Here is a 21,558-nt window from a genome sequence, read left to right as displayed (position 1 = left end):
CGTGGTTCCGACCGAGTCGACACCGGGCACTGCCCTCCCTGTGGGGGTGTGGAACGCGTGTGTCGAATGTGAAGTCGGTGGGGCGACATATTTCGATGTTTGTTGCAGTTGAGTGACTGTTGTATTACTCTAACTGTAACGTTAATATTCATTTACTAATTTGTAGCACATTAACAATAATCTGGATTTATAAGCCTGGATTTATTCAGCCTGTCTGTCTGTCTGTCTGTCTGTCTGTCTGTCTTGCAGTCTGCCTGTCTGTCTGACTAACTGAGGTGCAGTCTGCCTGTCTGTCTGACTAACTGAGGTGCAGTCTGCCCGTCTGTCTGACTAACTGACGGGCAGCATGTCTGTCTGTCTGTCTGTCTGAAAAGACAGCGTGTCTGTCTGTCTGTCTGACAGCCTCACATCAAAGAATGAAGATGGATGAAAGGGAGGGCAGGAAGACAGACAGACATGCAGACAGACAGGCAGGCATGTGGAGGGGGTTTTGGGATGTTCAAAGGGACACACACACACACACACACACACACACACACACACAGAGGGTGTACTGAGATGCATATATTTACGTTCCATCTGAGACTCCAGGCCCGTGGCCAGACCTTGGAATGACAGAGTGACACCGTGTTAAAGAGCAGGCCACACACACACACACACACACACACACGCGCGCGCACGCACACACACACACGCACGCACGCACGCACACGCACACACGCACACACGCACGCACACACACACACATTAATAATAACATAAATTAGGGTTGTCCCGATCGGAAATCGGAGCCGATCACGTCGTTTTAAAATGATGGGAATGGGATCGGAGCCATAAAACGTGACGGGGACATCCTTACTATCAATATTATATCCATACCATGATATCAGACTGCATATCGTCTGTGATTTGGGATATCGTATTATTGTGACATATGTTGGCATATAAACATGTTCTATCAAATATAAATATCAGATCGGGGGGAAAAAAAATCTGTATTGGCAGATACTCAAAATCTATTGATCGGGAGGAAAGACACATGATCGGGACATCCTTAATAATAATAATAATACTAATAAACAACACAACAAAACAGTAATTATAGACTGTAGAACAGTGGTTCCCAAAGTGGGGTCCGGGGACCCCCAGGGGTCCTTGAGAGAGTTCCAGGGGGACTCAAGTGGACCCGTTAGGGTCCATTTGGTTCCATTTGAACACTCTAAAGTTAAATTAACATTGTTGTTACAATATAAATATTGGGGGTCCCAGAGATATAAATGCCATTAAATGGGGAGCATACTCCATAGACTAATGCATGTCAAACTGGGGGTCCTTGAAATTAAACGGGTTGAGAGTCACTGCTATAGCTGTAAAAACCTTCTCTAATGGGGGGTCCCTGGCATATCTCTTCTAATGGGGGTCCCTGGCATATCTCTTCAAATGGGGGTCCCTGGCATATCTCTTCTAATGGGGGTCCCTGGCATATCTTTTCAAATGGGGGGTCCCTGGCATATCTCTTCAAATGGGGGTCCCTGGCATATCTTTTCAAATGGGGGGTCCCTGGCATATCTCTTCAAATGGGGGTCCCTGGCATATCTCTTCAAATGGGGGCCCCTGGCATATCTCTTCAAATGGGGGTCCCTGGCATATCTCTTCAAATGGGGGTCCCTGGCATATCTCTTCAAATGGGGGTCCGCGGGGCTGATTAGGGTGAATTTGGGGGTCCGTGATGACATAGTTTGGGAAACACTGCTCTAGTTAATCTAATAAAACAGAATGGACACTTCGCTAAACCCCGCCCACTCTGCCAGACCAAGGTCTCAGCCAATGAGATGCAAGGTAAATGGATTCTTGTGACATAAAAGAAAAACGTTTTTTTTTGTATTTATTCTTAATTTGTTTCAGTTTTCTGAACTGTGATCTAAATCAGAGTCCATGTGACCATGTCTGGATACTTTAGCTGTTTTTTTTTTAGAAAACTCAGATTCCAGTCTGGTCTCAAACCAGACCTGGCCAGCTTTAAACAGCAGTGTGAACGGTTGGGCCGGAAGATCAGATTTGAGAAATAAATCCGATTTGAATCAGACTTCGACAGGATGTGACTGCAGTCTAAATGTGCCCTGAGCCTATTTGAAGTGTGTGTGTGTGTCTGTGTCTGTGTGTGTGTGTGTGTGTGTGTGTGTGTGTGTGTGTGTGTGTGTGTGTGTGTGTGTGTGTGTGTGTGTGTGTACCGGGGCAGCTGGGTAAACGCCATGAAGCCAGCCTTGGACGCCACCAGCCGTCGGATGGCCTGGAACTGACTCTCCAGCTCCGCGTTAAGCCCCGCCCCCTGGGGGGCGCCAGGCCCCGCCCCTAGCTCCGCCTCCTGGGAGAGCAGAGCCAAGATGGCGTTGTTGATCAGCTTCTCCTTGTTCTCAGAGAACAGACCCTGAGAGAGAGAGAGAGAGAGAGACATCGAGTTACAGAGAGGAGAGAGAGAGAGACACCGAGTTACAATGAGAGAGAGAGAGAGAGAGAGAGAGACACCAAGTTACAATGAGGAGAGAGAGAGAGAGAGAGAGGGAGAGAGAGAGAGAGACACCGAGTTACAATGAGGAGAGAGAGAGAGAGAGAGAGAGAGACACCGAGTTACAATGAGGAGAGAGAGAGAGAGACACCGAGTTACAATGAGGAGAGAGAGAGAGAGAGAGAGAGAGAGAGAGAGAGACACCGAGTTACAATGAGGAGAGATAGATAGAGAGAGAGAGAGAGACACCGAGTTACAGTAGATAGATAGACTAACACTGGTCCTGTCAGATAGATACTCTTACGTCTTGCGTGACGGCGTGCAGAACTCCGCTGTAGGAGATGTTGGCGTTGAACCGGAACACGGCGTCGGCAAAGTTACCGTCTGAGAATACAGGAGAAAATATGAATACAGTTAAATTATTAATATTAATACAGTTACCGTCTGAGAATACAGGAGAAAATATGAATATGAATACAGTTAAAGTATTAATACAGTTAAATTATTAATATCAATACAGTTACCGTCTGAGAAGACAAGAGATACATTATTTCAGCGCTAGCATTTATTGAAAAATTAGGATCTAATTCACGCCAGCATTTGTTCCAGTCGAGCTCTTATTTTGAAAAGCCACATTTCCATGTCTACCGGAAGTAGTATTAACCTAGGACGCTGAACGGAGCCTGGGGAGGCCTCGTTTACGATATGAATCCAAACCGGGGCTCCGGAGAGCTCCATGTCGTCGGCTCTGTGCCGTCAAAGAAACGCTGTTTTGACCAAAAATGCGATTGAAAGAAACGGATATAATGGATTATTACGGCGACAGCGATCTAAGATGAACGATCCAGTGTTGTGCTAACAACACAGCTAGCTAACCGGCTAACGTGAGTAGCATTATGGCTCGATCGATCGAATGCACTATAAAAGTGCAATTGCCATTCATCAATGGCAATGGCGGTAAGCGTAGTGTCAAAAAATAGGCTTCAATTGACCTAGATGTACGGCAACGGCAATGAAAGTATTTTAATATTAATGCAGTTAAATTATTACTATCAATACAGTTACCATCTGAGAAGACAGGAGAAATTATTAATATTATTAAAGTTACCATCTGGTAACTCCAGCCAAACCTGACGCTGCCAGATCCAAGAAGCTTGCTACACTTTGTTTCACAGCTTATTGGGATCTGGGATCTCGGGAGCCAATTCGATGACGGGGCTGTTCCTTTTTTTCAAGATACTTGGTAGATGATTGGATGGGACCGTCTGTCTATCACCGTGTGGGCGTGCAAACACAACCAATCATATTGATGTGTCTATATACAGTAGCGTCACATCCGGTTTCGCACATATCCCGCCCTTAGCTCACGCTGATTGGTTCGAACCGGAGCGGTTCGGTGTTAGCTCAATCCCCTGAGAGATCTCAGATGGATGCTGTGTTGGGGAACATGGTTACCCAATACCGCCCCCATCTGGCAGAGTCAGGTTAACTCCAGCCCATCCCTTTGCTTTAATAAAGTTAATAAATCATATTCCATATTGGTACGTACTGGGCGGAGCCGCCAGGAACTTGAGGTGCAGTGACTCCACCTCCTCGTCCACGGGCATGCTCAGTAGACCCCACCGCTGGCCACGCTGCGTGGGCGCCATCTTCACGCACACGTCTCTGTTTCCCGACGCGCGCACGCCGTCCAGGAGGCTGGCTAGCAGCGAGTCCCTGCACACACACACAGTACACATGCACGCACACACACACACACACACACACACAGTACACACGCACACACACACACACAGTACACACGCACACACACACACACACACACGCACAGTAAGCACACACAGTACGCACCATAGACTGTAAAAAAATATGGACAAAGCGTTCCCCGGGTCTGATATGAACGTAAAATGAAGCCTGTCAGTCCTTGAATTGTAAGTTGCAGATCTTTCTAGATCCGTTTGGGCCCAGCTGGCCCATTGGCTGGCCCAGACAACGAGGCGGGACTTCCCCCTTTCTTCTCCGTTGGTTTTTATTTTGACTCAAGTGGGAGGGGAATCCCGATCATAGACTGTAACGGTAGCCACGCCCCTCAGAACATACGCGACTTTATGGTCATTTATTTTAATATTAATATGTCATTAGAAATTAGACTTTAAACTAGTGACTGGAAGCAGAAAGTATTCATGACCATGTTTATTAAGGTAATACAGTCTAGGTGAAGTTGGGCCCAAATACATGGACTTCTATGGGGCTATGGGTTATGTTGTCCAATGACAGCGCCACAACAGGCCATTATATGAACTTTCAGGAAGTCCCGATTTCCTCACAAAATATCTGTCTGACTGCCCCCCTGGTACGCACGCACACACACTTTTTTGTATTAATTTTAGATCGCCTTTAGGGCCTCGTAATCACAAATTACAAATAACTTAAATATACAAAGAAATTAATGACATTTAACAATGTGGGGGGTTCTCGTACCTTTCTGTGGACGAGAACTTCCTGATCTGTCCTCGAATGAACTCTACGGTGAACACCTGGGGGTTATCTACATCACAGATGAGAGAGAACACCTGGGAGAGAGACATAGAGACAGAATGAACTCTACGGTGAACACCTGGGGGTTATCTACATCACAGATCAGAGAGAACACCTGGGAGAGAGACATAGAGACAGAATGAGAGAGAGAGAGAGAGAGAGAGAGAGAGCAAGACTTTTACCCATATCTTAAAGATAAATAAAATAAAAAATCAACCATGAAGTTCTCACCTCTCCGAAGGGTTTGATGGTGACGATGTTGTAGGAGGCGGGGTCTCTCTCCACCAGACACGTCTCTGTGAGACACAGGATGCGTTTCACCGGCTCCTGTGAGGGTCAAAATACCCAGCTGCCATTAGTCAGTTTTAGTTTCAGACTAATGAGAACCTATTGATAATTTTACTGTCCAATGACTGCCTGCCTAAATATGTCCCAAACCGCCCCCTAAGGTCTTCCACTGCTGGCCTGCTCGCTTTGCCTAAAAAAATGGCAACTAAAGAATACGGGGAATTCATCTTTTATTTTTTGTTATTCATGTCCTCACTGTATTGCATTACTGCTTGTTTTTTAATGTCTTTGCCTTGCTTTTCTTCTTTTATTCTCCATTGCTCTGTAAAGCACTTTGAGCTGCATTTCATGTCATGAAAGGTGCTATACAAATAAAGTTTTATTATTATTATTATTATTATTAATGACATGAACATTAATGACACAAGGGGCGGACCTGGTGATCTTCTGGACAGTGAACTAGTTATATTAGTTAGTAGATAGTTACACTAACTAACCGGGTGTCTCCTGGTGATCTTCTGGACAGTGAACTAGTTATAATAGTTAGTAGATAGTTACACTAACTAACCGTGTGTCTCCACAGTGAACTAGTTATAATAGTTAGTAGATAGTTACACTAACTAAACGTGTGTCTCCTAGTGATCTTCTGGACAGTGAACTAGTTATATTAGTTAGTAGATAGTTACACTAACTAACCGTGTGTCTCCACAGTGAACTAGTTATAATAGTTAGTAGATAGTTACAATAACTAACCGTGTGTCTCCTGGTGATCTTCTGGACAGTGAACTAGTTATATTAGTTAGTAGATAGTTACACTAACTAACCGTGTGTCTCCACAGTGAACTAGTTATATTAGTTAGTAGATAGTTAGACTAACTAACCGTGTGTCTCCTGGTGATCTTCTGGACCGTGAACTAGTTATATTAGTTAGTAGATAGTTATACTAACTAACCGTGTGTCTCCACAGTGAACTAGTTATATTAGTTAGTAGATAGTTATACTAACTAACCGTGTGTCTCCACAGTGAACTAGTTATATTAGTTAGTAGATAGTTATACTAACTAACCGTGTGTCTCCACAGTGAACTAGTTATATTAGTTAGTAGATAGTTATACTAACTAACCGTGTGTCTCCACAGTGAACTAGTTATATTAGTTAGTAGATAGTTATACTAACTAACCGTGTGTCTCCACAGTGAACTAGTTATATTAGTTAGTAGATAGTTATACTAACTAACCGTGTGTCTCCACAGTGAACTAGTTATAATAGTTAGTAGATAGTTACAATAACTAACCGTGTGTCTCCTGGTGATCTTCTGAACCGTGAACTCGGCCAGTGAGGTGATGCTCTCGTCTGAGCTGTACTTCCCCAGACGGTCGAGGCTGAAGGTCTCGAAGGTCAACGCCTCCTTCCTGAGGCGCAGCGTGATGCCGATGAACGACCCCGCGTGCTCGATGGCACTCCGCACGATGTCGTCACGATGCTCCGACGCAAACAGGTGCTGAGAGAGAGAGAGGGAGGGGGAGAGAGAGAGAGAGAGAGAGAGAGAGAGAGAGAGAGATAGAGAGAGAGAGAGAGAGAGAGAGAGGGAGGGAGGGGGAGAGAGACAGAGACAGGGAGAGAGAGAGAAACAAAGCAGTAATTATCACCTGCATCTCTATATTCCATCGGGTCATATTTTGGTGTAAATGAACGTCAGTCGGTCAGTATTCTGCTTCACAAAGTGTCAGCGATATATAAAGTAAAAAGTGGGCGGTTCAGTGTCAGAGTAGCCTCGGAAACCCAGACGTTTTTATTTACAGGGAGGGAAAAAAAACTCTGGGTCCGAGTCCACTTCAATTTGGCGCAAACGTCGATCACTCTCTGCTGATCTCTGATCGTCTGCACCTTTGTTAAATGGACGTACACACGCACACACACTCCTCTCTCTCTCTCTGTCGCTCTAATTAATTAGTATCATGTTGCGCAGCTGCGTCTAGAGCAGGGGTTTTCAACTGATTGTGAACCAGGGACCACCACCCTGACTTAGATTCAACATGGGGACCACTATTGTGATGGGTGGGGATATGGGCTAAGATTAGTGCTTAAGTTGCTATGCATCCCATGTGTATACATCCCACTGTTTCTCAACTGTTGACTACTGGTAAAATGTCCTAATAATAATGACTCAACCAGACAATCCGGTGCACTTCCCCCTTCTAACTTTTCTAACTCCCTTTTTCTGTTGAATTTCTTGAACTCCAACTTGTCAGTAAATGACTACATGGATGGACTCATCACAGGTCACCAGGTCATTCAGTTCACGGTTTCTCAACTAGATTTCTAGTTTTCTAGAAACACGGTTTATTTTCTCAACGGAAAGAACATTTAAAGCAAATCAACAAATCCTACATTACTAAATGCATAGCCTCGGTACCAGGCTTTCACTTTGTTGGTGCAAAAATTGAAAGCCTGGAGGAACGCATTGGCCGCTCTGGTCTAAAAGTGGGAGTCAACCCTTCCGGGTGGGCGTCGCTCCAAATGATGTGACGTAGCGCTGCACTAGGGGGGAGAGGAGGGGCCGGCGGTGACGGACAGATCGATGAGATCCAATCAGGGTGCGCGTTTTTCTGAGCCGCGACACTCCCATCTAGGCCAGAAATGTCTAGCGTTAGCTCAGGCTACTAAATGCATGGTCAGGGACCACATGCAATACCTCCACGGACCACCAGTGGTCCACGGACCACCTGTTGAAAACCCATGGTCTATTGTCTCCCCCGTTGATCCTGTTCCAGGCTAGAGACAGACACTTCCAGGGCCAACAGGGGGACGCAGCTCCTCCCTCTGACCACCAGGTGGTGCTCTTACCCAGGAGAAGGCCCTCAGAGGGAGGCCCCTGGTGTTGATTTTGTCAACTAAAACTTAGAAGGAAATGTTTGTCAACTTCCTTTATTTCCACTGGAGAAAACTACATGAAAACTACATGAAAACTACATGAAAACTACATGAACACTAAATGAAAACTAAATGAAAACTACATGAAAACTAAATGAAAACTACATGAAAACTAAATGAAAACTACATGAAAACTAAATGAAAACTACATGAAAACTAAATGAAAACTACATGAAAACTAAAAGAAAACTACATGAACACTAAATGAAAACTAAATGAAAACTACATGAAAACTAAATGAAAACTACATGAAAACTACATGAAAACTAAATGAAAACTAAATGAAAACTACATGAAAACTAAATGAAAACTACATGAAAACTACATGAAAACTAAATGAAAACTACATGAAAACTACATGAAAACTACATGAAAACTACATGAAAACTAAATGAAAACTACATGAAAACTACATGAAAACTAAATGAACACTAAATGAACACTAAATGAAAACTAAATGAAAACTAAATGAACACTAAATGAACACTAAATGAACACTAAATGAAAACTAAATGAAAACTAAATGAACACTAAATGAAAACTAAATGAACACTAAATGAAAACTAAATGAACACTAAATGAAAACTAAATGAAAACTAAATGAAAACTAAATGAAAACTAAAGCTATGATGACTAAAACCTAACTAAATATATTGAAAATGTCGTCAACAAATAAAAACTAGACTAAAATGTTAGGAAGGGACTAGTGGACAAGAGATCCAGTATAAGTCATTTTACACTTGGTTGCATGATGAAAACAGCAGATCTACAAGCTCACAATGCGTTGCGCTCTTGTAGATCGGCTATTTTCAGCAAGTGTAAAAACGGTCATTACGACGGCATCAAGGCCCGCCAAAATATGTTCTGAGGGGCGTGGCTACCGTTACAGTCTATGATCGGGATTCCCCTCCCACTCGAGTCAAAATAAAAACCAACGGAGAAGAAGGGGGGAAGTCCCGCCTCGTTGTCTGGGCCAGCCAATGGCCAGCTGGTCCCAAACGGATCTAGAAAGATGGCGACTTACAATTCAAGGACTGACAGGCTTCATTTTACGTTCATGTTAGACCCGGGGAACACTTTGTCCATATTTTTTACAGTCTATGGTTTTAAATCACACCTGTGTGAAGTGAGGGGCGTTCTCATCATCTCGACGTGACATGTCGATTTGCTCAGACACGCGTCGACGTAAATTCTCCCGTCATTGTCAACGGAAAACGTTGTCCTAACACGAGTTAGGACACAAAGCTGTATATAGGAGGGGCTTTAGAGGCCCGAAAAGATTACATGGACAAAACGTGAGAAATCACTCTCCCCTTCCATTCCACTCACACTCACACTCACACTCACACTCACACTCACACTCACACTCACACTCACACTCACACTCACACACACACACAGAGAGTACGTACCAGCCTACTGAAGCCTCCGTACAGGATGCAGAACCCTCCCTGGTAGTCAGACAGCTCGGCGAAGCCTTCGACACAGCGGTAGTCGTAGGAACACACCACCCTGTTGGAGTGGGGGTCGATCTGGTCGATGCCGCCCGGCGTCACCTCCAGGCCCACGGGCTTACGCACGTCGCTCCAATGGTGCTTGTAGCAGTTATACCGCTGTGGGGGGGGGGGGGGGGGGGGGGAGGTTGGTTACATCGACTTCCTTTTTCCACTGATGAAAACTAAATGTAAACTAAGTGAAAACTGAGCTATGGCGACTAAAACTAAGACTAAATATACTGAATATACAAATAAATATACAAATAAAAACTAGACTCTAAAATGTTAGGAAGGGACTAGTGGACAAGAGATTCAGTATAAATCATTTTACACTTAGTTGCATGCTGGTAGAGTGTTTTGCTTTCGATTTGGACCAACAGTAGAGATTAGCTGTTCACAGAGACAGACGGGGCGGCCGGACGGACGGACGGAATGCCAGATATATATTCATAAAAATAAGAATCATATTTAATATAATTAACCCTTACCCTGCCAGTTATCTTTCCCTCCGAGAAGTCTGTTCTGAAGCGCTGTGGAGAGAAGAACAGGTTATAGAACAACATGGACCAATAGAAACGGTTCTTACTCATGGAGCAGAACAACATGGACCAATAGAAACGGTTCTTACTCATGGAGCAGAACAACATGGACCAATAGAAACGGTTCATACTCATGGAGAAGAACATTATCGACCAATAGACACTAGAGACCTGCGGATGGCGGATTTAGCCGCGGTTAAGGGTGGATTTGGGTCATTAAAATATACTATCAATTAATTTTGGATAAACCACGGGTGAAAAACTGCGGTAAATAAATGAATGGCATCACAGCTCTAATACATCAGTGGTCAATCGGTGTGCGTGCGTGCGTGCGTGCGTGTGTGCGTGTGTGCATGTGTGCGTGCGTGCGTGCTAGGGCATTCATCAAAAAATCGATTTATCGATTTATCGATAAACGAGTCACGAGTCGACTCGCAGCAGCGCGAGTCGAAAGTTGAGCTTTTTTTTTTTTTTTTTTCCTCCCCTTTTTTCATTGCATTCAGAACGCGCCCTTAATTAAAAACCAAATGCAGCTGTGTAGGCTATGTGGCTCTCAGCGCGCGGTGTCCCACTATTGAGACTGGCTGAAGTCTGTTTGAACTGCGCTGTGTCAGAGAAGTAACAGATAGAAGCACGCAAACGTTACCCCCAAACGATATCCCCCTCACCTCCGTGCTGGAAATATAACGTCTGGGTTCCCGAGGCTACATGCATGCTGACGCAATGACTGTCTGTTTCTGGCTAAGCTTTACGCGCAGCGCACATGAACCTCTCCGTCTCCGGTCAGTGCGGGTTGTTGTTTATTTGCATGGCTCAGAAAATGAGTAACAAATGAGAACGTTATCGAGTTGTGGAGGAGGAGGAGGAGGAGGAGGAGAATAATAATGTCATATCTCTCATTGTGTTCTCGGTGCTGCTGCTGCGCTGTGTGCCAATACCACTACTTTACCTGGATAACATCATCTTTTCATTTTGACATGATTCACATGAAATAATAATCCTGTACCGGAACCGCGTGTAGCGTTTGGTTTCATTAATGCGATCGTCACAAAATAGCCTACAGCTGCTGCTGCTAAAGATACAAAGATTGGACATTTTTAAACGACGCAAAACTTAGAATTCCCCTCTTGCGTACCAGTGCCACGTGTCCCGCGGACCGGCACCGGTGTTTGGGAACCTCTGATATAGATGATACATGCACTGTGACTGTGTCATATTGGAGAGGCCACTGAATGCGCAGTGCTATGTTTGACATGCTCCGTATTTGAGCGCGCGGCAGCTCCACCCGCCCCTGTTAAATCCCCCGCGCGTCCGCGTCCCCCCCCCCCCCCCCCCCGCCGCCAGAAACGATAAATCGACTTATCGATAAATTACTGTCCGACAAGTCGACTGGGAAAAATCTCAAGTCGTTAATGCCCTAGTGCGTGCATGTGTGCGTGCGTGTGCATGTGTGCATGTGTGCGTGCGTGCGTGCGTGCGTGCGCGCGTGCGTGCGCGCGTGCGTGCGTGCGTGCGTGTGTGCGTGCGTGTGTGTGTGCGTGCGTGCGTGCGTGTGCATGTGTGCGTGCGTGCGTGCGTGCGTGCGTGTGTGCATGCGTGCGTACTCACCAGGGCCTCTGTGAGCAGCTCCGTCCGGTGTTCCGTGGAGAACTTGAGCGTTTCGGACTTCTTGCCGCTCCCTTTGCGGAATGTGAGGTTGAACTCTGTGCCCTGGCCTTTCCCCACGGGACTGATGCCGCAGATGTCCCCGTAAGGCCACTGGGGACAAGAGACACATGGTTAATGTCCACAGATGTCCCCTTAAGACCACTAGAGACACATGGTTAATGTCCACAGATGTCCCCATAAGGCCACTGGGGACAAGAGACACATGGTTAATGTCCACAGATGTCCCCGTAAGGCCACTGGGGACAAGAGACACATGGTTAATGTCCACAGATGTCCCCGTAAGGCCACTGGGGACAAGAGACACATGGTTAATGTCCACAGATGTCCCCTTAAGACCACTGGGGACAAGAGACACATGGTTAATGTCCACAGATGTCCCCTTAAGACCACTGGGGACAAGAGACACATGGTTAATGTCCACATATGTCCCCGTAAGGCCACTGGGGACAAGAGACACACGGTTAATGTCCACAGATGTCCCCTTAAGGCCACTAGAGACAGAGACACATGGTTAATGTCCACAGATGTCCCCGTAAGACCACTGGGGACAAGAGACACACGGTTAATGTCCACAGATGTCCCCTTAAGGCCACTGGGGACAAGAGACACATGGTTAATGTCCACAGATGTCCCCGTAAGGCCACTGGGGACAAGAGACACACGGTTAATGTCCACAGATGTCCCCGTAAGGCCACTGGGGACAAGAGACACATGGTTAATGTCCACAGATGTCCCCTTAAGGCCACTGGGGACAGAGACACACGGTTAATGTCCACAGATGTCCCCTTAAGACTACTGGAGACAGAGACACATGGTTAATGTCCACAGATGTCCCCTTAAGACTACTAGAGACACATGGTTAATGTCCACAGATGTCCTCTTAAGACCACTGGAGACACATGGTTAATGTCCACAGATGTCCCCTTAAGGCCACTGGAGACACATGGTTAATGTCCACAGATGTCCCCTTAAGACTACTAGAGACACATGGTTAATGTCCACAGATGTCCTCTTAAGGCCACTAGAGACACATGGTTAATGTCCACAGATGTCCCCTTAAGGCCACTGGAGACACATGGTTAATGTCCACAGATGTCCCCTTAAGGCCACTAGAGACACATGGTTAATGTCCACAGATGTCTCCGTAAGGCCACTAGAGACACATGGTTAATGTCCACAGATGTCTCCGTAAGGCCACTAGAGACATAGACACATGGTTAATGTCCACAGATGTCCCCTTAAGGCCACTAGAGACAGAGACACATGGTTAATGTCCACAGATGTCCTCGTAAGACCACTGGGGACCCCAGGAGACAAAGACAAATAATATGATTTGTCCAGGTTCCTGACTTCCGGCTACAATGTGATTATAAATGGATTGCACCTACAGTAAGGAAGCTGCCATTTCCGTTCACGAGCTTTCGAGCTATTCCTTTATTTCCTTTTTCGCTAAGCAACAAGATATATATGCTTAGATGATTTATATTTACGTTAGGATAAATGTGCACGGCTGTGAAGACGAAACGGAAGTGGGGAGGAGGCTCCACTTCCGCTTTATATTTTACTCGTGATCAGAGCTTCCGTTGCTCCAGACTGTATGACGGAAGCATTTATATTTTACTCATGATCAGAGCTTCCGTTGCTCCAGACTGTACGACGGAAGCATTTATATTTTACTCATGATCAGAGCTTCCGTTGCTTCAGACTGTATGACGGAAGCATGTATATTTTACTCATGATCAGAGCTTCCGTTGCTCCAGACTGTATGACGGAAGCATTTATATTTGACTCGTGATCAGAGCTTCCGTTACTTCAGACTGTATGACGGAAGCATTTATATTTCACTCGTGATCAGAGCTTCCGTTGCTTCAGACTGTATGACGGAAGCATGTATATTTTACTCATGATCAGAGCTTCCGTTGCTCCAGACTGTATGACGGAAGCATTTATATTTGACTCGTGATCAGAGCTTCCGTTGCTTCAGACTGTATGACGGAAGCATTTATATTTCACTCGTGATCAGAGCTTCCGTTGCTTCAGACTGTATGACGGAAGCATTTATATTTCACTCGTGATCAGAGCTTCCGTTGCTTCAGACTGTATGACGGAAGCATTTGGAGATTGCGAGAGGCAATATTTTGGCCACGCGCGACGAGACAGGACAGGCTAGGGGTCGGTCGGCAGGAAAGAGGGGTCTGACATTTCCCTTACTGTAAAATCGCCAGAACTAAACTACTGTAATGCTGTATTTGGATGCTTACTGTACGATGTAAACACTTGGTTAGTTGATGATAGTTTTTCATGTGGAATGGACTCTGGACTAAAAGAGCTCCTAATGAATTAAAATTAAATCAAGTCACGACAGCATCTATTGGCTATTCTGGGAATTTACTTAAAGCTCTCACGACATCCTTTTTCTTCTTTTCTGATTTATTTTAACCGTTCCTGACCAGTTTTAACTGTATTGATGGAAACATGATCGTCCTTCGATATTGTTCTTATGTTATTTATATGTGTGGAATCTATATATCTATATCTACATCCTTCTACCCTGACTCTCACCTGATTGGTCACCTACAGGGTATGTTTAAACGAACTCTCACCTGATTGGTCACCTCCAGTGTATGTTTAAATAAGCTCTCACCTGATTGGTCACCTCCAGGGTGGTAGGGTTGTATGTAGTGATGCCATGGGTTCCCACCGAGAACACACGCTTGTACCTGGAAGAGACAGAGAAGGATGAGTCACACACTGCCCCCTAGTGGCCTGGAAGAGACAACACACTGTCCCCTAGTGGAAGAGACAACACACTGCCCCCTAGTGGCCTGGAAGAGACAACACACTGTCCCCTAGTGGAAGACACAACACACTGCCCCCTAGTGGCCTGGAAGAGACAACACACTGCCCCCTAGTGGCCTGGAAGAGACAACACACTGCCCCCTAGTGGCCTGGAAGAGACAACACACTGCATAGAGCAGCGTTTGGAGTCTGTGGACTCAGATAGTTCCATAGAGCAGAGTGGACTCAGATAGTTCCATAGAGCAGAGTGGACTCAGATAGTTCCATAGAGCAGAGTGGACTCAGATAGTTCCATAGAGCAGAGTGGACTCAGATAGTTCCATAGAGCAGAGTGGACTCAGATAGTTCCATAGAGCAGAGTGGACTCAGATAGTTCCATAGAGGACTCAGATAGTTCCATAGAGCAGCGTGTGGACTCAGATAGTTCCATAGAGCAGCGTGGACTCAGATAGTTCCATAGAGCAGAGTGGACTCAGATAGTTCCATAGAGCAGAGTGGACTCAGATAGTTCCATAGAGCAGAGTGGACTCAGATAGTTCCATAGAGCAGAGGACTCAGATAGTTCCATAGAGCAGAGTGGACTCAGATAGTTCCATAGAGCAGAGGACTCAGATAGTTCCATAGAGCAGAGTGGACTCAGATAGTTCCATAGAGCAGAGTGGACTCAGATAGTTCCATAGAGCAGCGTGTGGACTCAGATAGTTCCATAGAGCAGAGTGGACTCAGATAGTTCCATAGAGGACTCAGATAGTTCCATAGAGCAGAGTGGACTCAGATAGTTCCATAGAGGACTCAGATAGTTCCATAGAGCAGCGTGTGGACTCAGATAGTTCCATAGAGCAGCGTGGACTCAGATAGTTCCATAGAGCAGAGTGGACTCAGATAGTTCCATAGAGCAGAGTGGACTCAGATAGTTCCATAGAGCAGAGTGGACTCAGATAGTTCCATAGAGCAGAGGACTCAGATAGTTCCATAGAGCAGAGTGGACTCAGATAGTTCCATAGAGCAGAGTGGACTCAGATAGTTCCATAGAGCAGCGTGTGGACTCAGATAGTTCCATAGAGCAGAGTGGACTCAGATAGTTTCATAGATAGTTCCATAGAGCAGCATGTGGACTCAGATAATTCCATAGAGCAGCGTGTGGACTCAGATAGTTCCATAGATAGTTCCATAGAGCAGCATGTGGACGGAGGCTCTGACAGAAGGCCTTTGTGTGCGGCAGAACAACATGGAGAAGCCTGTTGGTCACACAGAGACAACAGAGACTAATCTAATTGAAGGCCAGAGTCACAGGACTGAAAGGAGAACGCCAAGATCACAGAGAACATTATGCTGCATTTAGGTCTTAAAGAACTACAGATATGAGAGAGAGGCCTTACAGAACTACAGAACTACAGATGAGAGAGAGAGAGAGGCCCTTAACCGTTTCCGTACGTAGGACGTCGCCACACGTCCTAGGGGTCCCAATCGACGCGTACATAGGACGTCCTCAGACGTCCTTGCGCATCCTCAATGATACCGGGTGAGATAAGAATGATTTTTTTTATTTGTCAGTCCGCCTTTCGGCTACCGTATGCTACGCTCTGCACTCAAATTAGCTTACCGTTGATTAGCTGTTAGCGCAGCGGAAATCATGACTCGTCTCTCCTAATCCAGGGCGCTCTCCCTGGTTTTAAACGGATCGATATGCTGGCGCTTCATTTCTGCTCCTCATCCGTCTCTCTCTCCCGCAAAATATGAACGCTTTTTGGATCATATATCGTATAAATCAAAACGATCGCAATGTAAATTGTAAGCTAGCAATGTAAAGTAAACTTTTTTTAGTGGATTGTTTCCGGGTCATGGTGTTCAGAGTAAAAGCGGCCATGTCTTTCCGGCACCCCAGAGCTCTTATTTTGAAGGAATCCCGGCACTGATTGTGTCATCTGTAGTACAGAACTACAGAGGAGAGAGAGAGGCCAAGAGTACCACACCCATAAATTATGTGTATGTTTGTAATGCACGTAACTCGAGAACCGTTCGCCCCATCAACTTCACATTCGACACACACGTTCCACACCCCCACAGGGAGTGCAATGCCACGTATCGAGGCTCCTACTTGGCCTCACCCCCCGAACCCACCTCACCCCTGCCCACTTTGACAGGCTGGGATGGCTTAGGGTCAACGACAGAGTACAGCATCTTGCAATGGGTCTGGTCCACAAGATTCGTTACACCACCAAGATACCCATGTACATACTTCCTTAATGTAAACGAAGTCCACACCCATAACACCAGAGGGAGTGCAACAAACCATGTACAACCCAGATTCGGCACTAACAAGGGACTAAATTATTTTCGCTCCTATGCCACCAAAATGTGGAACGCCCTACCAACAGTCATTAAGACATGTGAATCCCTTGACTCCTTCAAAACCGCTCTCAAAGGGCACCTACGGATGGCTGCAATTCGAAACTGGCCTCTGTAAGATTTGAATCCCCCCCACCCCACCCCCCCCCCTTTCCCCTCACTGTATATGTATCTTTTCCCTTTTTGCTTCCTATATGATGAATTCCTGTTCTGTTCTTTAGCTACATAGAAGTGTCTATTTGTATGTCTCTAAATGTTTTGATGAATTGAACAATGTGGACCCTGTTGTAAACAAGTATAATGCTTAATTGGGTCGTCCACTCACAGTTAACAGTCTTTGTATTGAGTTTGTGCTTGAAATGTACTGTAAATTCTGCAAACTGTTAATAAATATTTCAATCAATCAATCAATCAATCGAGTCGGTCGGACCCACGGTTCTCCAGAACCACTACAAAAGGCTCTGCTCAGGCTCTGCCAGTGGGCCTAATCGGCCACTGGCCTACTATAGAAACTAGACCTGTACGTGCCCGTCGGCCACGGATTGGTGGTGTAGAAACAGAAGGAGATAGAGAAGGACTTACTTTCCTCTCCAGGAGTATTTGGTGGTGTAGAAACAGAAGGAGATAGAGAAGGTGGTGTAGAAACAGAAGGAGATAGAGAAGGACTTACTTTCCTCTCCAGGAGTATTTGGTGGTGTAGAAACAGAAGGAGATAGAGAAGGTGGTGTAGAAACAGAAGGAGATAGAGAAGGTGGTGTAGAAACAGAAGGAGATAGAGAAGGACTTACTTTCCTCTCCAGGAGTGTTTGGTGGTGTAGAAACAGGCCAAGTCGTTATTCTCCTTGATGACATTCATCTTTTCACAGGACCTGCGGGGGGGGGGGGGCAGAGGGGGGGGCAGAGGGGGGGGGGGGGGGGGGGGTCAGAGAGGGGGGGGGGGTCAGAGGGTGGGGGGTTAGCTCAGAGACAGGGACACACTTTTCTACAAACTCAACATCAGAAACAGTTTGAAGCTTTTCCCAAAGCTTTTCATGTCAAGCACCCCCAAATTGAGCTCAGTGGCCTCGTGGTTAGAGTGTCCGCCCTGAGACTGGGAGGCCGGGGTTCCATCCCCGGCCGGGTCATACCAAAGACTGTAGAAATGGGACCCAGTGCCTCCCTGCTTGACACTCAGCATCAAGGGTTGGATTGGGGGGGGGGGTGTAAGTCCCTGCGACATACTAGCGTCATGTCCAGGGGGTGTACTTGTACATCAAGCTGCCTCACGCTACTGAAACAGGAGATAGGCTCCTGCCCCTATGAGCCTCATGGCTCGGCAAGGCTACTTACTTACCCCCAAATTGACACTAATTAGTAATTAACCCACGGACCCCCATTTGAAAAGATAGGCCAGGGACCCCCGCCATGAGAAGATTTTTCAACCCGTTTAATTTCAAGGACCCCCAGTTTGACCCCCCATTTAATAGCATTTATATCTCTGGGACCCCCAATTTATATTGTAAAAGCAATGTCAATTTAACTAAGAGAGTGTACAGATGTGTACACTCTCTGAGTTACAGACCCATAAGGGTCCATTTGGTTCAAAACTATCATGTAGCTGGGGACCCCCTGGAACTCCCTCAAGGACCCCTGGGGGTCCTTATTGATTATTGATTATTAATATTCATGTTGTTGATAAAACAGGAAGAGGACAGTTAACAGGAGGGGAGGAGCCAGCAGTGTCATGTGACGACTCAGTCACATAACTGACCTTTGAACTGGAGTTACGCACCGGGATTAGGCAACACGCACGCACGCACGCACGCACGCACGCAGGCACACACACACCAAAACACTGCCATGCGCACACACAGGCACACTTCACACGTTTGCGCAACATTTGACATGTAGAGTAAAACACTCAGCTGAGAAGATCTGCCTGACTGTCAAACAGGAGGGGTGTGTGTGTGCGCGCGTGTGCATGCGTGTGTGCGTTACCTAGGAAACAGTCACGCTTTTCAAAAGCAACCAAACACACACACAAACACCCTCTCCCCCCCCCACACACACACACACGTGCACACAGTCACAGACACACACAACCCCGAACCCCCTCGCACACAAACACAGAAAGACATAAAGCCACAGACACACAGCGAAGAGGAGGCCAGCGCTACAGACACACAGACACACACAGACACACACAGACACACAGACACACAGACACACAGCGAAGAGGCCAGCGCTACAGACACACAGACACACAGACACACAGCGAAGAGGAGGCCAGAGCACTACAGACACACAGACACACAGACACACAGACACACAGACACACAGCGAAGAGGAGGCCAGCGCTACAGACACACAGACACACACACACACACAGACACACAGACACACAGCGAAGAGGAGGCCAGCGCGCGCGACGGAGCTCTCCACGACATGTCTCCTCTTCCGTTCCGTCCCGAACTGAAAAGCAGGGGGAAAAAGCCCAAAACGACCCACTGAAGCACCTCTTTCTGCCGCCTCCTCCTCCTCCTCCTCCTCCTCCCCCCACCACGGGACTCTGACGCGGGGCAGGGGAACCGGCCGGGTCCGGCCCGCTCGGCCAGGCTCCAGGAAACAGCTGACCCCACGTGGTGTCCCGCCGTCTGGTCTCCACTTGGCCTCGATGCAGGGGGTCCGTCCTGGTCTCCACCTGGCCTCGATGCAGGGGGTCCCTCTTCGTCTCCATCTGGCCTCGATGCAGGGGGTCCGTCCTGGTCTCCACCTGGCCTCGATGCAGGGGGTCCCTCCTGGTCTCCACCTGGCCTCGATGCAGGGGGTCCCTCCTGGTCTCCACCTGGCCTCGATGCAGGGGGTCCCTCTTCGTCTCCATCTGGGGGTCCCTCCTGGTCTCCACCTGGCCTCGATGCAGGGGGTCCCTCCTGGTCTCCACCTGGCCTCGATGCAGGGGGTCCCTCCTGGTCTCCACCTGGCCTCGATGCAGGGGGTCCCTCTTCGTCTCCATCTGGGGGTCCCTCCTGGTCTCCACCTGGCCTCGATGCAGGGGGTCCCTCCTCGTCCCCATCAGGGGGTCCCTCCTCGTCTCCATCAGGGGGTCCGTCCTAGTCTCCATCTGGCCTCGATGCAGGGGGTCCGTCCTCGTCTCCATCAGGGGGTCCGTCCTGGTCCCCATCAGGGGGTCCGTCCTGGTCCCCATCAGGGGGTCCGTCCTGGTCCCCATCAGGGGGTCCCTCTTCGTCTCCATCTGGCCTCGATGCAGGGGGTACAGGGAACAGCAGAACAGGTCCAGGTGGTGGAACCCTCCGTTCATCAAGCTGGGGAAGGTGTGGCGTGGCGCGCACAGCCACGGAGGAACTGTTTGTTCTTCTTCCAAAGGTGGAGGGGGGGGAAGGTGTTGCGTGGCGCGCACAGCCACAGGAGGAACCGTTCTTCTTCAAAAGGTGGAGGGGGGGAAGGTGTTGCGTGGCGCTCACGGCCACAGGAGGAACCGTTCTTCTTCAAAAGGTGGAGGTGGGGGAAGGTGTTGCGTGGCGCGCACGGCCACAGGAGGAACCGTTCTTCTTCAAAAGGTGGAGGGGGGGAAGGTGTTGCGTGGCGCTCACGGCCACAGGAGGAACCGTTCTTCTTCAAAAGGTGGAGGGGAGGGGAGGTATTGCGTGGCGCGCACAGCCACAGGAGGAACCGTTCTTCTTCAAAAGGTGGAGGGGGGGGAAGGTGTTGTGTTGCGCACGGCGGCCACAGAGGGTGGTACAAAAACGAAGGGATAATTCCAAGCGCGTTGAGGGGCGGGACGAGGCAGGCTGTCACACCACCAGGAACTAAGTGGAGGGAATCAGAACACTGTGGTGTCTCATTAATCCCCCCCGATGCTACGCAGGGAGCCGTCCGTCCGTCCGTCCATCCGTCCGTCCGCTTGTCCGTCCTCCCGTCCGCTTGTCCGTCCGTCCGTCCGTCCGTCCGCGCTGGACAAACAAAGCCAGAGAGAGGAAGACGAACACTACCCTACTCTGTGGATCCGATGTTATTGCATCGAGAAACTCCAAAAACTACTAGAGACGGATCACTGCAGAGCTGGAGTGAGTGGGGTAGGAGGAGGAGGAGGAGGAGGAGGAGAATGCACAATAGGAGATGTTGGCAGCTGGCATGGAGCCGGGTACCACGTGCTACGCTCTACAGTCTGGGTAATAAAAACAACCAAGGGAGATTCCAGCAGAGCCTTAGAGTACAAGACAGAGTTACCACAACTGCGTTATTCACTTCATGGGGCTTCAGTCCAATGGTGGCTTTTCTACAACAACAAATAGGGACAAGTCCTGGACCGGAAGTATAGGCAGAAATGCACTGGACTGGACTCAGGGCAACAGTACAGCTTTAATGGTCTTAAATCCCTTTATTTTAGATTGTTTTGTAGTAATCATACAACATAAACATTACAGAGACTTTAGTTGTTACT

General features: G+C 47.5%; 1 protein-coding gene across 5 annotated transcripts in view; it reads right to left on the bottom strand.

The window, feature by feature from the left end:
* Nucleotides 1-21,558, bottom strand: part of dnajc13 (DnaJ heat shock protein family (Hsp40) member C13) — a 97,580-nt gene that overhangs the window by 62,256 nt on the left and 13,766 nt on the right. For 4 of the 5 annotated variants that reach the window (XM_083778812.1, XM_083778809.1, XM_083778813.1 and 1 more), the window contains exons 2-13: nt 17,906-17,986; nt 14,614-14,689; nt 11,910-12,059; nt 10,251-10,292; nt 9,679-9,879; nt 6,627-6,833; nt 5,276-5,371; nt 4,988-5,079; nt 4,056-4,222; nt 2,811-2,890; nt 2,232-2,428; nt 573-605 (exon numbers count right to left, since the gene is read on the bottom strand). In XM_083778812.1, coding sequence (XP_083634938.1) covers nt 573-605; nt 2,232-2,428; nt 2,811-2,890; nt 4,056-4,222; nt 4,988-5,079; nt 5,276-5,371; nt 6,627-6,833; nt 9,679-9,879; nt 10,251-10,292; nt 11,910-12,059; nt 14,614-14,689; nt 17,906-17,986 — 1,422 coding nt within the window. Of the gene's footprint in view, nt 1-572; nt 606-2,231; nt 2,429-2,810; nt 2,891-4,055; nt 4,223-4,987; nt 5,080-5,123; nt 5,160-5,275; nt 5,372-6,626; nt 6,834-9,678; nt 9,880-10,250; nt 10,293-11,909; nt 12,060-14,613; nt 14,690-17,905; nt 17,987-21,558 lie in introns of all 5 variants that reach the window. The other variant, XM_083778810.1, reaches the window with a different exon arrangement.

This window comes from Protomyctophum parallelum, assembly GCF_964188405.1.
Source record: "Protomyctophum parallelum genome assembly, chromosome: 12".
Lineage (NCBI taxonomy): Eukaryota > Metazoa > Chordata > Actinopteri > Myctophiformes > Myctophidae > Protomyctophum > Protomyctophum parallelum.
Note: the sequence above shows the minus strand (reverse complement) of the source record. Positions and strands in the feature narration are given on the sequence as shown.